At 45.3% G+C, this 10,129-nt stretch overlaps 1 protein-coding gene across 4 annotated transcripts in view; it reads left to right on the top strand.

Annotated features, from left to right (window-relative positions):
• Positions 1-7,545, top strand: part of TBX19 (T-box transcription factor 19) — a 43,781-nt gene extending 36,236 nt beyond the window's left edge. For 3 of the 4 annotated variants that reach the window (XM_032291465.1, XM_032291464.1, XM_032291463.1), the window contains 2 exons: positions 2,064-2,199; positions 5,841-7,545. In XM_032291465.1, the coding sequence (XP_032147356.1) occupies positions 2,064-2,199; positions 5,841-6,135 (431 nt within the window). In that variant the 3' untranslated portion in view covers positions 6,136-7,545. Of the gene's footprint in view, positions 1-2,063; positions 2,200-2,283; positions 3,037-5,840 lie in introns of those variants that run through there. The other variant, XM_032291466.1, reaches the window with a different exon arrangement.
• The last annotated feature ends 2,584 nt before the right edge of the window (positions 7,546-10,129 follow it).

Here is a 10,129-nt window from a genome sequence, read left to right as displayed (position 1 = left end):
AAGGCAGCCCAGAGGGGTTAACATTTAAATTGACCTTTGATGGCAGGGCGTGGTGGTCCAACGCTTGTAATCCCAGCACTTTGCAAGGCTGAGGTGGGTGGATCACGAGGTCAGGAGTTCGGGACTGGCCTGGCCAACACAGTGAAACAGCGTCTCCACTAAAAACACAAAAATTAGCTGGGCATAGTGGTGGGTGCTTGTAATCTCAGCTACTCAGGAGACTGAGGCAGGGGAATCGCTTGAACCCAGGAGGCGGAGGTTGCAGTGAGCAGAGATCACACCACTCCAGCTGGGGTGACAGAGTGAGACTCGGTCTGATAAATAAATAAATAAAATAAATAAATAAATAAAGCTAGCCTTCAAAGATGAATAGAAAAGGACAGAGTGGGAGTGGGCGGGGGTAGAGGTGGATGACATGTGCCACAGGCAGAGGTGCAGGGCGTCCCAGGTAGGGAGAGTGGGCTGAGCAATGGTACAGAAGAGGGAAAGAGCCTGGGTGGTCGGGAACAGCCTTGGAACAGAGTGTAGGGGGAGTGGGGACAGATGGAAGACACCAGAGTTAGGGCTGGAGAGCCTGCAAGTGGCAGATAGTAAAAAGAAGAGAAGTGGCCAGGTGTCTCAGTCCACTTCGTGGGGCTATAACAAAATGCTTGAGATTGGGTAATTTATTAGCAATAGAAATTTATTTTCTCATAGTCCTGCAGGCAACTGGTAAGGGTCTTCTGGCTGTGTCATAACATTGCAGAAGGCATCACATGGCTGGTGGGGAAGAGGGGGAGAAGGCAGGAGGCTAAACCCATCCTTTTATCAGAAACCCACTCCTCCAATATTGGCATTAACCTATTCATGAAGGTAGAGCCCCTGTGGCCCAATCACCTTTCAACACTGTTGCATTGGGAATGAAGTTCCCAACACATGAACCTTGGAGGACGCACTCAAACTGTAGCACCAGAGATACACACTGGAATCTTCCTCCTCTCTCTTCTCTCCCCCTTTTCCCTTCCTTCCTTCCTGCCTGTGCCTTCTTCCTCTCTTCTGTATATACACTATTTATGCAAATAGAGATTCAAAGAAATGGAAGACATTATTCATTTCCCCTCCATAAAAACTGTATATATTTAAGGTGGACACCATGATGTTTTGACATACATATGCATAGTGAAGTGATTACTGCTGTCAAGCAAATTAACTTGTCCATCCCCTCACATAGTTACTTTTCTTCTTGATGAGAGCACCTGAAATCTACTCTTAGCCAATTTTCCAGTACACAGTACAGTATTATTAACTATAATCTTCAGACTGTAAGTTAGATCTCTAGACTCATTCATCCTACGTAAGTGCAACTTTGTATCCTTGGACTGACATCTCATTTCCCCAGCTCCCCACTCCTGGTAACCACCTTCTACTCTCTGCCTCTATGTATTCAACTTCCTTAGAGTCCACATGTAAGCGAGATCATACAAGCGACTTCTTTTTGTAAAAAGGTACAATTTTTTTTCTTATTTTTTTTTAAATTATAAAGCTGGTGTGTCTCTCTGTGTTGTCCAGGAAGGTTTCAAATTCCTGGGCTCAAAGTGCTAGGATTACAGGTGTGAGTGCCGTGCCTGGCCAAAAGGCCCTGCTCTTGAGATATTTAAACCTACTTGAGGATGGCTGAGAAGAATAAGCTCCTGGAACTCAGAAATCTCATCTAGGGCACTGGTGGCCCTTAGGCTTAGCTTGAGGGGAGGCTGCTATGGTCCCTTCTTAAGAGGGTGAATATGGTGAAATGAGTTAGATCCGGGACACCCAGGGGAAATCATTCTACCACACTGAGGCTTATCTACAAGATGGAGATAAGGAGTCTCTGGTGTGAATATTGAACTATGAATAACACCTGGCATATGATTGACATTCAAGAACCCTATGTTTCCTTTTATTTTCTATTTCCCTGAGAAAGAACCAACAAACTATTGGTGCCTGTAGTGCAAGCCATGGTTATATTTTGCTCTAGGACAATGTCACCGATCATCTTTATGTTTCCTACATTTGCTATCAATTCAACTGTTGTTGTTTCCCCAAAGTGAATTTGATAGAAAGCTCAAGCAATAATCTGCAAGTTTTCTCGGGACCTGACAGCTGGACTTCCTTACCCTCCACACCCCATGCCAGCATCCTGTCTGTACCTCATACCAACGGACCAATCAATCCAGGGCCCAGGTAAGACCAGCATCATCAACTCACTCATTGGTGCTCTTGGGGTTTACTTTAGCACTGGGGACTCAAGTTCATTCTTTTTCCTAGGGTGACTGGGTCTAAGCTATTGTCCTGACCTCTAAACCACTAAGAAGTAAAGGTGGCAACAGGATGCGTTCTCCTTATATAACTGGAGAAACAGCCCAGTCATATACTGTATGGCCTGCGACCATTTGTCTTAAACCGGTCAGAAATACTTTAAACTATGGTGGTAGCAAATAGATACCGACTGCAGAGGAATTAAAGAGGAAAACTATAAATATACACTGAGAAGTCAAGACCCATGATTGTCCATTTTCCCATAAGTCACCCATCCTAAAAAGGGGACATATTGTGGATGGCTATCCTGTCCTCACAACCCTGGTAAGAGGGCTAAGTGCAGCATGGAGGACTATGGTTTAATCCTCACACTAGCGACTTGCATTAAGTTCTGACTTCTAGAAATCTGAGTGGGGAAGTGGGAAGAGAAGGCCCCTTTGAGTCTGACAGGCTGGGGTTTGAGTCCCAGTTCTACCTCTTAGTGACTTTGTGACTTTGGGTAATTTTCTTAGCCTTACTGAGCTCCAGCTTTCTTACTATCTTAGCCTTACTGAGCTCCAGTATCATGGAAATAACATGACCTACGTACTTTGCAGAGTTACCATGAGCATCAAATGCAGAAATGAGAAAATGCATTAACATTCTTTGTAAGGAGTAACGTTCTGTGTAAATGTCAGCTATTATGCAGAATTTTGAGAAAGTCCAAAGTGGATTCAATATTAAAATATGAGACTTGGCCGGGGCAGTGGCTCACGCCTGTAATCCCAGCACTTTGGGAGGCCAGGGTGGGTGGATCACCTGAGGTCAAGAGTTTGAGACTGTCCTGGCCAAAATGATGAAACCCTGTCTTTATTAAAAATACAAAAATTAGCCAGGCAAGGTGGCGCATGCCTGTTATTCCAGCTACTTGGGAGGCTGAGGCAGGATAATCACTTGAACCTGGGAGGCGGAGGTTGCAGTGAGCCGAGGCACCGCATTCCAGCCTGAGTGACAAGAGGGAAACTGTCTCAAGGGGAAAAAAAAAAAGATGGGATGTAGGATGACATCAGATGACTTGTGATTTGTAAGTCTAGAAAAAATTAGGAGAATGTGATGGCCTAGAATCACCTGGGGTTGTTGCTAAAATGCAGAATCTGATTGGTAGGTCTGGGTGGGGGCCTGAGATTCTGCATTTCTACCAAGTTCCTGTGTGTTGCTGATATTGCTGTGGCCCACAGGGGTGTTGCCATGAGCTACCTGTGGTTGTCAAACACTTGAAATGCAGCTAGTCCAAGTTGAGATATATTGTGAGTGTAATACCCAAACAGGATTTTGAAGATTTAGTATGAAACAAAGAATAAAAATCTCAGTTTTTTAACATATGTATATATAAACATATAGCTGTGTATGTAAATATAGATGCTATTATGTAAATATCATGTAAATGTATACATATATAATAATTTACATCAAATGCATCAAATGCATGTTGAAATGATAATATTTTGAACATTTTGGTTAAATAAAATATTAATAATAGTTGTTTTTTTTCTCAATATGGCTACTAGAAAATTTAAACTTATATATGTAGCTGGCATTTATGGTTTGCATTTTGATGCTGATCTAGAGGATCATTTACATTTGACACTGAACTAGAGGATCTGAGGAAAAAGCATTGATTTGGGCTGTGGTAGGAAGTGAGAAACAGAATGAAGATGAGGTTCCCTAAAGATATTAAACAATCATGTGCCGAGTTGTATACTAGACACTTACATATACATAAGTCATCCATATATAAGTCTCCTGTAGTACTCAAAGGCAACTATAAGGCAGGTGTTAAAATTTCTGTTTTGCTGATGAAGAAACTGAAGCTCAGAGGCCTTAAAAATGTACTGAAGGTCCTGCAGTAAGCAGTACAGCTCAGAGCCCATCGTTCTCCCACTGGCCCAGGAGGCATCAGAAGGGGCCTGTGAGAGATAATGTAGAAGAGCATCTTCTGATGACTGGGGCCAGAATCCCCACAAGCTGAGCTAGCACAGAGAGAGCTCCGAGGATGGGCTTCTGCAGGTTTCATATGGTCCAACGAGGCCTGTAGCACTGAAAAATGGCACCAGGTGAAGGATGGCATTGCCAACTCTGGTTTCCTTGTTGGTGTGTTTAACTCATTCCTGACTCCATAAATATTTTGTTAGAAACAAAACATAATAAATGTATTCAATATTGCCATCGGATAATAAGCCAATTATCAAGTAATGCAGTGTTGGGCAATGCAGAAACTCTCAAATGTAAGAGACATAGTGATGACTAAAGGCTGAAAACATTGGGATCGTTGTACCTATTCCAACTGCATCTATATTAAGGGTGCAAGCTTGCTGTACATTACAATCACCTGGGAAACTTAAAAAACTCCTCATACCCAGGCTGCATGCCAGACCAGTTCCATCAGAATCTCTAGGGCAGGGGAGTGGGATAGGGGTGGACCCAGGCACCAATATTACTTTTTTTTTTTTTTTTTTTGAGATGGAGTCTCACTCTGTCACCCAGGCTGGAGAGCAATGGTGTGATCTCAGCTCCCTGAAACCTCTGCCTCCCAGGTTCAAGCGATTCTCCTGCCTCAGCCTCCAGAGTAGCTGGGACTATAGGCGCGTGCCACCACACCCATCAAATTTTTGTATTTTTAGTAGAGACAGTGTTTCACTTAGTTGGCCATGCTGGTCTTGAACTCTAGACCTTGTGATCCGCCTGCCTCGGCTTCCCAAAGTGCTTAGATTACAGACGTGAGCCACTGCACCAGGCCACCAATATTACTTTAAAAAACTCCCTGAATGATTCCAATGTGCCCAATGTGCAACCACATGTGTGAACCAGTGCTACAGAACTAGAGAAGGCAAAGAAAGTGTTCTAGCTCCCAGCCTTTCTGCCAGGGACCAGAGCTCACAGGTGGAGAGCAGGAAGGGAAGAATTAATGATAACAACTCATTTACTGAGTACCACATGCTAAGGACCATATACTCCTCTTCTTATTTAATCCTTGTAGCAATCTCTGTAAGGTAGGTAAAATTATGACTCCACATCTTGAAGATGAGAAAACTGACACTCAGAGATATTAAATAATTTAGCCAAAGCCACAGAGCTAATAAATAGTAGAGCTGGGATTTAGACTCCAGTCTTCTGCCGGCAATGTGTCTTAGTTATTATGTTACACTGGCCAGGGAGAGATCATATGCAGAAATCATACAGTTTCAATAACTTTCTTTTACTGCCTTGCTAATTTTACATAGGATGCAAGAGAGCCCAGATTAGTGAAATTCTGTGTCTAAAACCAAATAACTTGCTGGTGGCAGGGCCAGTGCCAGAATCCTGGTCTCTGGACACTTAACCTTATCATTATTCCACCATACTTTGCTGCTTCTCTTAGCTTTTCTGCAGAAACAGGACTGATCTGTGTCACAGCTAGAAATAAAGCTGTGGTCAGAAGCCCTCTCGCAACCATGCCCTCCTCAGCACTGTGTACATGCTTGTCAGGTGGGACTTCTTCCTTGGAGTGCCATTGAACGTTCCCTTCCCCTCTTTCTCTGTCTCTGCAGCCCCTATCCGTGCCTGTGGACCATCAGCAATGGTGCCGGAGGCCCCACTGGGCCAGGCCCGGAGGTGCATGCCAGCACCCCAGGAGCATTTCTCCTCGGAAACCCAGCTGTGACTTCACCCCCCTCTGTGCTGTCCACCCAAGCACCCACTTCGGCTGGTGTGGAGGTTCTGGGGGAGCCCTCGCTAACCAGCATTGCTGTCTCCACCTGGACAGCAGTGGCCTCACATCCCTTTGCGGGCTGGGGTGGCCCAGGAACAGGTGGGCACCATTCTCCTTCCTCATTGGATGGTTAAGCAGGATCCTAGGAGCCTCTGTCCACAGAGACCCTTCTATGTGTAGAGTGCTTAGAAACCCCATCTACTGATCTAGTGAGTCAGACTGTGAAATCTCCCTTCCCACTAGCTGGCGGCAGAGGTGGGTTATTACAGAAGTCGAACTGGGACAGGATTCAGTTTGGATGACGCTAGTTAGGTCATTCACACCTCTCCACCATTTCTTCTGCACTCCCATTTTCTCTGCAGCTTATTCTTGCCATTCTTAGGTGACAGAAGTCTGTTAAGTACTGTTCTTGTGCTCTGCTCCTTAATCTCAAGTAGTTCTGGAAAGCCTCACTTCCTCTTCTATGGAGCAGGTGCAGAGCTGTTAAATGAGCGCAAAGTTTACTGAGCTAAGGCCACTGCTTCCTGCTTTGTGCAGCCCGGGAAAGTATGTGTGGCTACAGGGCTCACGTTCATGCTTCTGCTCTGAGACTAGGAGGAAGTGTAAGCCATAGAGTAAGGTTAACAAAAAGAATGAAGCTAATCATGTGTTACTCACAGCAGTGTGCCCAGACTTGTGGAAATGAAGTCATGTCACCCCTCTGCTCAGAAACCTTCCGTAGTTCACCGTTACCAATGGAATGAAGTCAAATTTCCTCACTATAGCTGGGTGTGGTAGCTTGAGCCTATAATTTCAGCCCTTTTGGAGGCCAAGGTAGGATGACTGCTTGAGGTCAAGAGTTCAAGAACAACCTGTGCAACAAAGTGAGGCCCTGTCTCTCCAGAAAAATACACACACACACACACACAATGAGCTGGGCATGGTGGCATGTGCCTGTAGTCCCAGCTACTTGGAGGAGAATGGCTTGCTCTCAGGAGGTTGAGGCTGTAGTGAACTATGAATGTGGCACTGCATTCCAGCCTGGGCGATAGATCGAGACTTTGTCTTAAAAAAAAAAAAAGAACGAAATCCTACTATGAGCGATCCCACCATCTGGCCTGAAACCACTTCCCCCAGCTTAGGTACCTCTGTTACCCTGTCGGCCTCCTGTGTTTCCATCGAGGCCGGCGTCTCTGTTCTCTGAACATTCGTTGCACTTTCCCACCTCTGTACCTTGCCTGTGCCTGAGTGTCCTTTCTCCAGTTCACCTGTGCGAATTCGACCCACCTCCCAGGGCCTGGCTGGAATGCTACTCCCTGCATTCAACATCTGATCTGCTGAGATACATCTGATCTATCCCTGCTCACTGTTCTCCCACTGTTTTTGCCTCTGCCACAGAGCCACCTCACTCTGCCTTGTAGTTTTGTTACCTGTGAGTGTGTCTTTCTCTATTAGACTGTAAGCCTCTCGAGGGTGAGGCCTAGCCTTCTTGTCTTTGTAACCCATAGCACCTGGTATTGTGCCTTGCCTATTGTAGGTGCCCAATAAACACTTGCTGAACTGAATTGGTGTAATGTGCATGTGTGCTTCGAGCACAGTGTGAAGTGGCTGGGAGGCAGAGCTCCAGGACACATGCCCCATGACACATAGGTGTGTCCGTGTGGGGGCCGAGGAATATGCTGGCTATGAGTTACCCCAGCTCCTCATCTAAGGCACCACCAATTCTCAGTGAATGACAATGATATATGGAGATGGGGTGTGCTAGAGTGGTTATTGCCAAATACTGGTACTTGGATCACCTAAGTCAGGATCCCCTGGAGCAGGGCCCTTGATAGACATATAGATTCCTGGGTATACCCCACAACTGTTGGGCTAGAATCTTTGGGGCTGGTGTCCAGGAATCTGCACTTCAAACAAGAACTCCAGGCATTGGCTGTGGGCTAGGTTTGGAAATTCCTTGCCTAGAAGAGAGAAATAGAATGGTAAATACACCAGGATCCTTATTTCAGATGACTTTTCACCTCTGCCCCAGCCAAGATCATTGCTGTAACCAGTGAGCAAAATCAGTTTCATGAGTCTTCATCTTCTTTTTCTACCTACCACTGGATGTACTAATACCTTGGGAGTGAGATTTCCAGACCTGGGTGACGGGCAGTTCTCCAGACATCGACTTTAGACTGCACTGACCAAGCAGCCCTTCTCAGAGCTACTACTTGGGGAGTCTAAGGTTCCACTTGGAGCCTAGCATTGGCTCAGCTGCTTCCACCACTGTTCCATCAGCTGAGCCCATGCCAAGGCTTAGTCTGAGGGGTCTAAACATGACACTATTGAGTCCTTGGCTCTTTCTACAGCAAAAGGTCCTTCAACATGCTGTGGTTAGCACTGCCCAATAGTTCTGTCCTGTTCCATTTTTTGGATCTCAGGAAACAATACTATTTCAGCTACATGGTGTCCATGAAAGACACATTACTTGACTTCAGGTTGCCTGGCCAGAGCTCTGAGCCACTAGCAGGTGTGTGAGTGGCCAAGGCACAATGGATCCATGCATTTGGAGAGCTGCCTGGTCAGCATGCCCACAAGGCAGTGTTGCTCCTGTTTCCCCATCCCTTTACAATACCATTAGAGGTCACTAAGGTATTCACATATTAGTATCTCTGCAAGACATACTTTGGTAAGTTATAACAGGTGGTCATTTCTCGATCTGCTAGAACTTTAGGCTATGGTGGCCTTTAATTGCCCCAGCAGGTCTAGCTAAGGCCTCTTCACCAGTCATGCAGCAAGTCCTGGCACCAAGTCCTTCACATGTCCTGTACCAAGAGCTCAGCAAGTGTAATTAGGGGATAAAAACTCATCTCGATTCTCGCCCTTCCTGCACCTGCCCTGGCCTCAAGCAGACAGAAGACCTGGCCCAGGGGCACAGAACAGAAAGAAGCTCATAAACATTATATTTTCATTTATATTGTTCAGGTGAATGGGGTCTTCTGCAGCTTGATAACATGAGCATTAGCAGAGTTTGGGGTGATTATTTCTCCTCAGTCTTGTAGGATGCTCAGCTTGGAACCTGCTGTGATTCTTAAACACATACTCCATGATAGTTGGTTTCACATATAGGTTCTGTTAGCTGTCTAACCAGAGACACTTTCTGTTTTCTTCCTTAAAAAAATTTTTTTTTGAGACAGAGTCTTGCTCTGTTGCCAGGCTGGAGTGCAGTGGTACAGTCTCTGCTCACTGCAACCTTTGCCTCCCTGGTTCAAGTGAGTCTCCTGCCTCAGCCTCTTGAGTAGCTGGGACTACAGGCGCCCACCACCATGCCTGGCTAATTTTTGTATTTTTAGTAGAAATGGGGTTTCACCATATTGGCCAGGCTGATCTCGAACTCCTGACCTTGTGATCAGCCTGCCTCAGCCTCCTAATTATAGGCATGAGCCACCATGCCTGGCCTGCTTTTTTCTTTAAATAGTCTAGGGCTGATTTCTGATCAGAAGAAACAATGCTAGTTAGTTAAGTCAGTCTCATAAGTGACAGATTAACTTCTGTAATGTGTTAGACAAACTCTGGAGTCTTGTATACATTTCCTTGCTCATGTATCTTCTCTACTTAGCTCATTATAAAACAAAAATGGCGCCTTTCAGGTTTTCTGAACTATTACATGAAATTTAAGAGGAACTGAAATCCCTCTTGAATAGAAACAGTTATGTAATACTTTCAGCCAGATGGTAGAGATTCTAACTCTCCCTGAAGCCTGGGCTATTGAAAAGCGTACCCTGCTGTGGGGCCTTCATTGGAGTCTATGTGACCTCACCAACCCTCCCTTTCCTGGATGAGCCAGCCTCATTCCTAACCACCTCTGCCCACCATGCTGAGCCAGATGCCTATGAGAAACTGCTGATTCCCTTTATGTCACTTGGTGGACACCCCCCAGAACTGGAAGGTGGTCAAATTAGGGGAGTAAGGTTTTCGTGACCTAAGTTCATAAGAAAAAAACTCAGTAAATGATATCGGAAGCTTAGTATGTCTTCACCACTTTCCCCAAGACTAGAATAAATTTGAGTGACTATCAGCAAGTTAAAATTTGTGAAAAATATGAATTCTGTTTTATGGAAATTGTGGGTCAGTCAAAGTAAGGAATGGCAACTGGGATATTCAAGT

The sequence above is a fragment of the Sapajus apella genome, unplaced genomic scaffold (genome assembly GCF_009761245.1).
Source record: "Sapajus apella isolate SASKATOON/1434 unplaced genomic scaffold, GSC_monkey_1.0 scaffold25, whole genome shotgun sequence".
NCBI lineage: Eukaryota > Metazoa > Chordata > Mammalia > Primates > Cebidae > Sapajus > Sapajus apella.
Note: the sequence above shows the minus strand (reverse complement) of the source record. Positions and strands in the feature narration are given on the sequence as shown.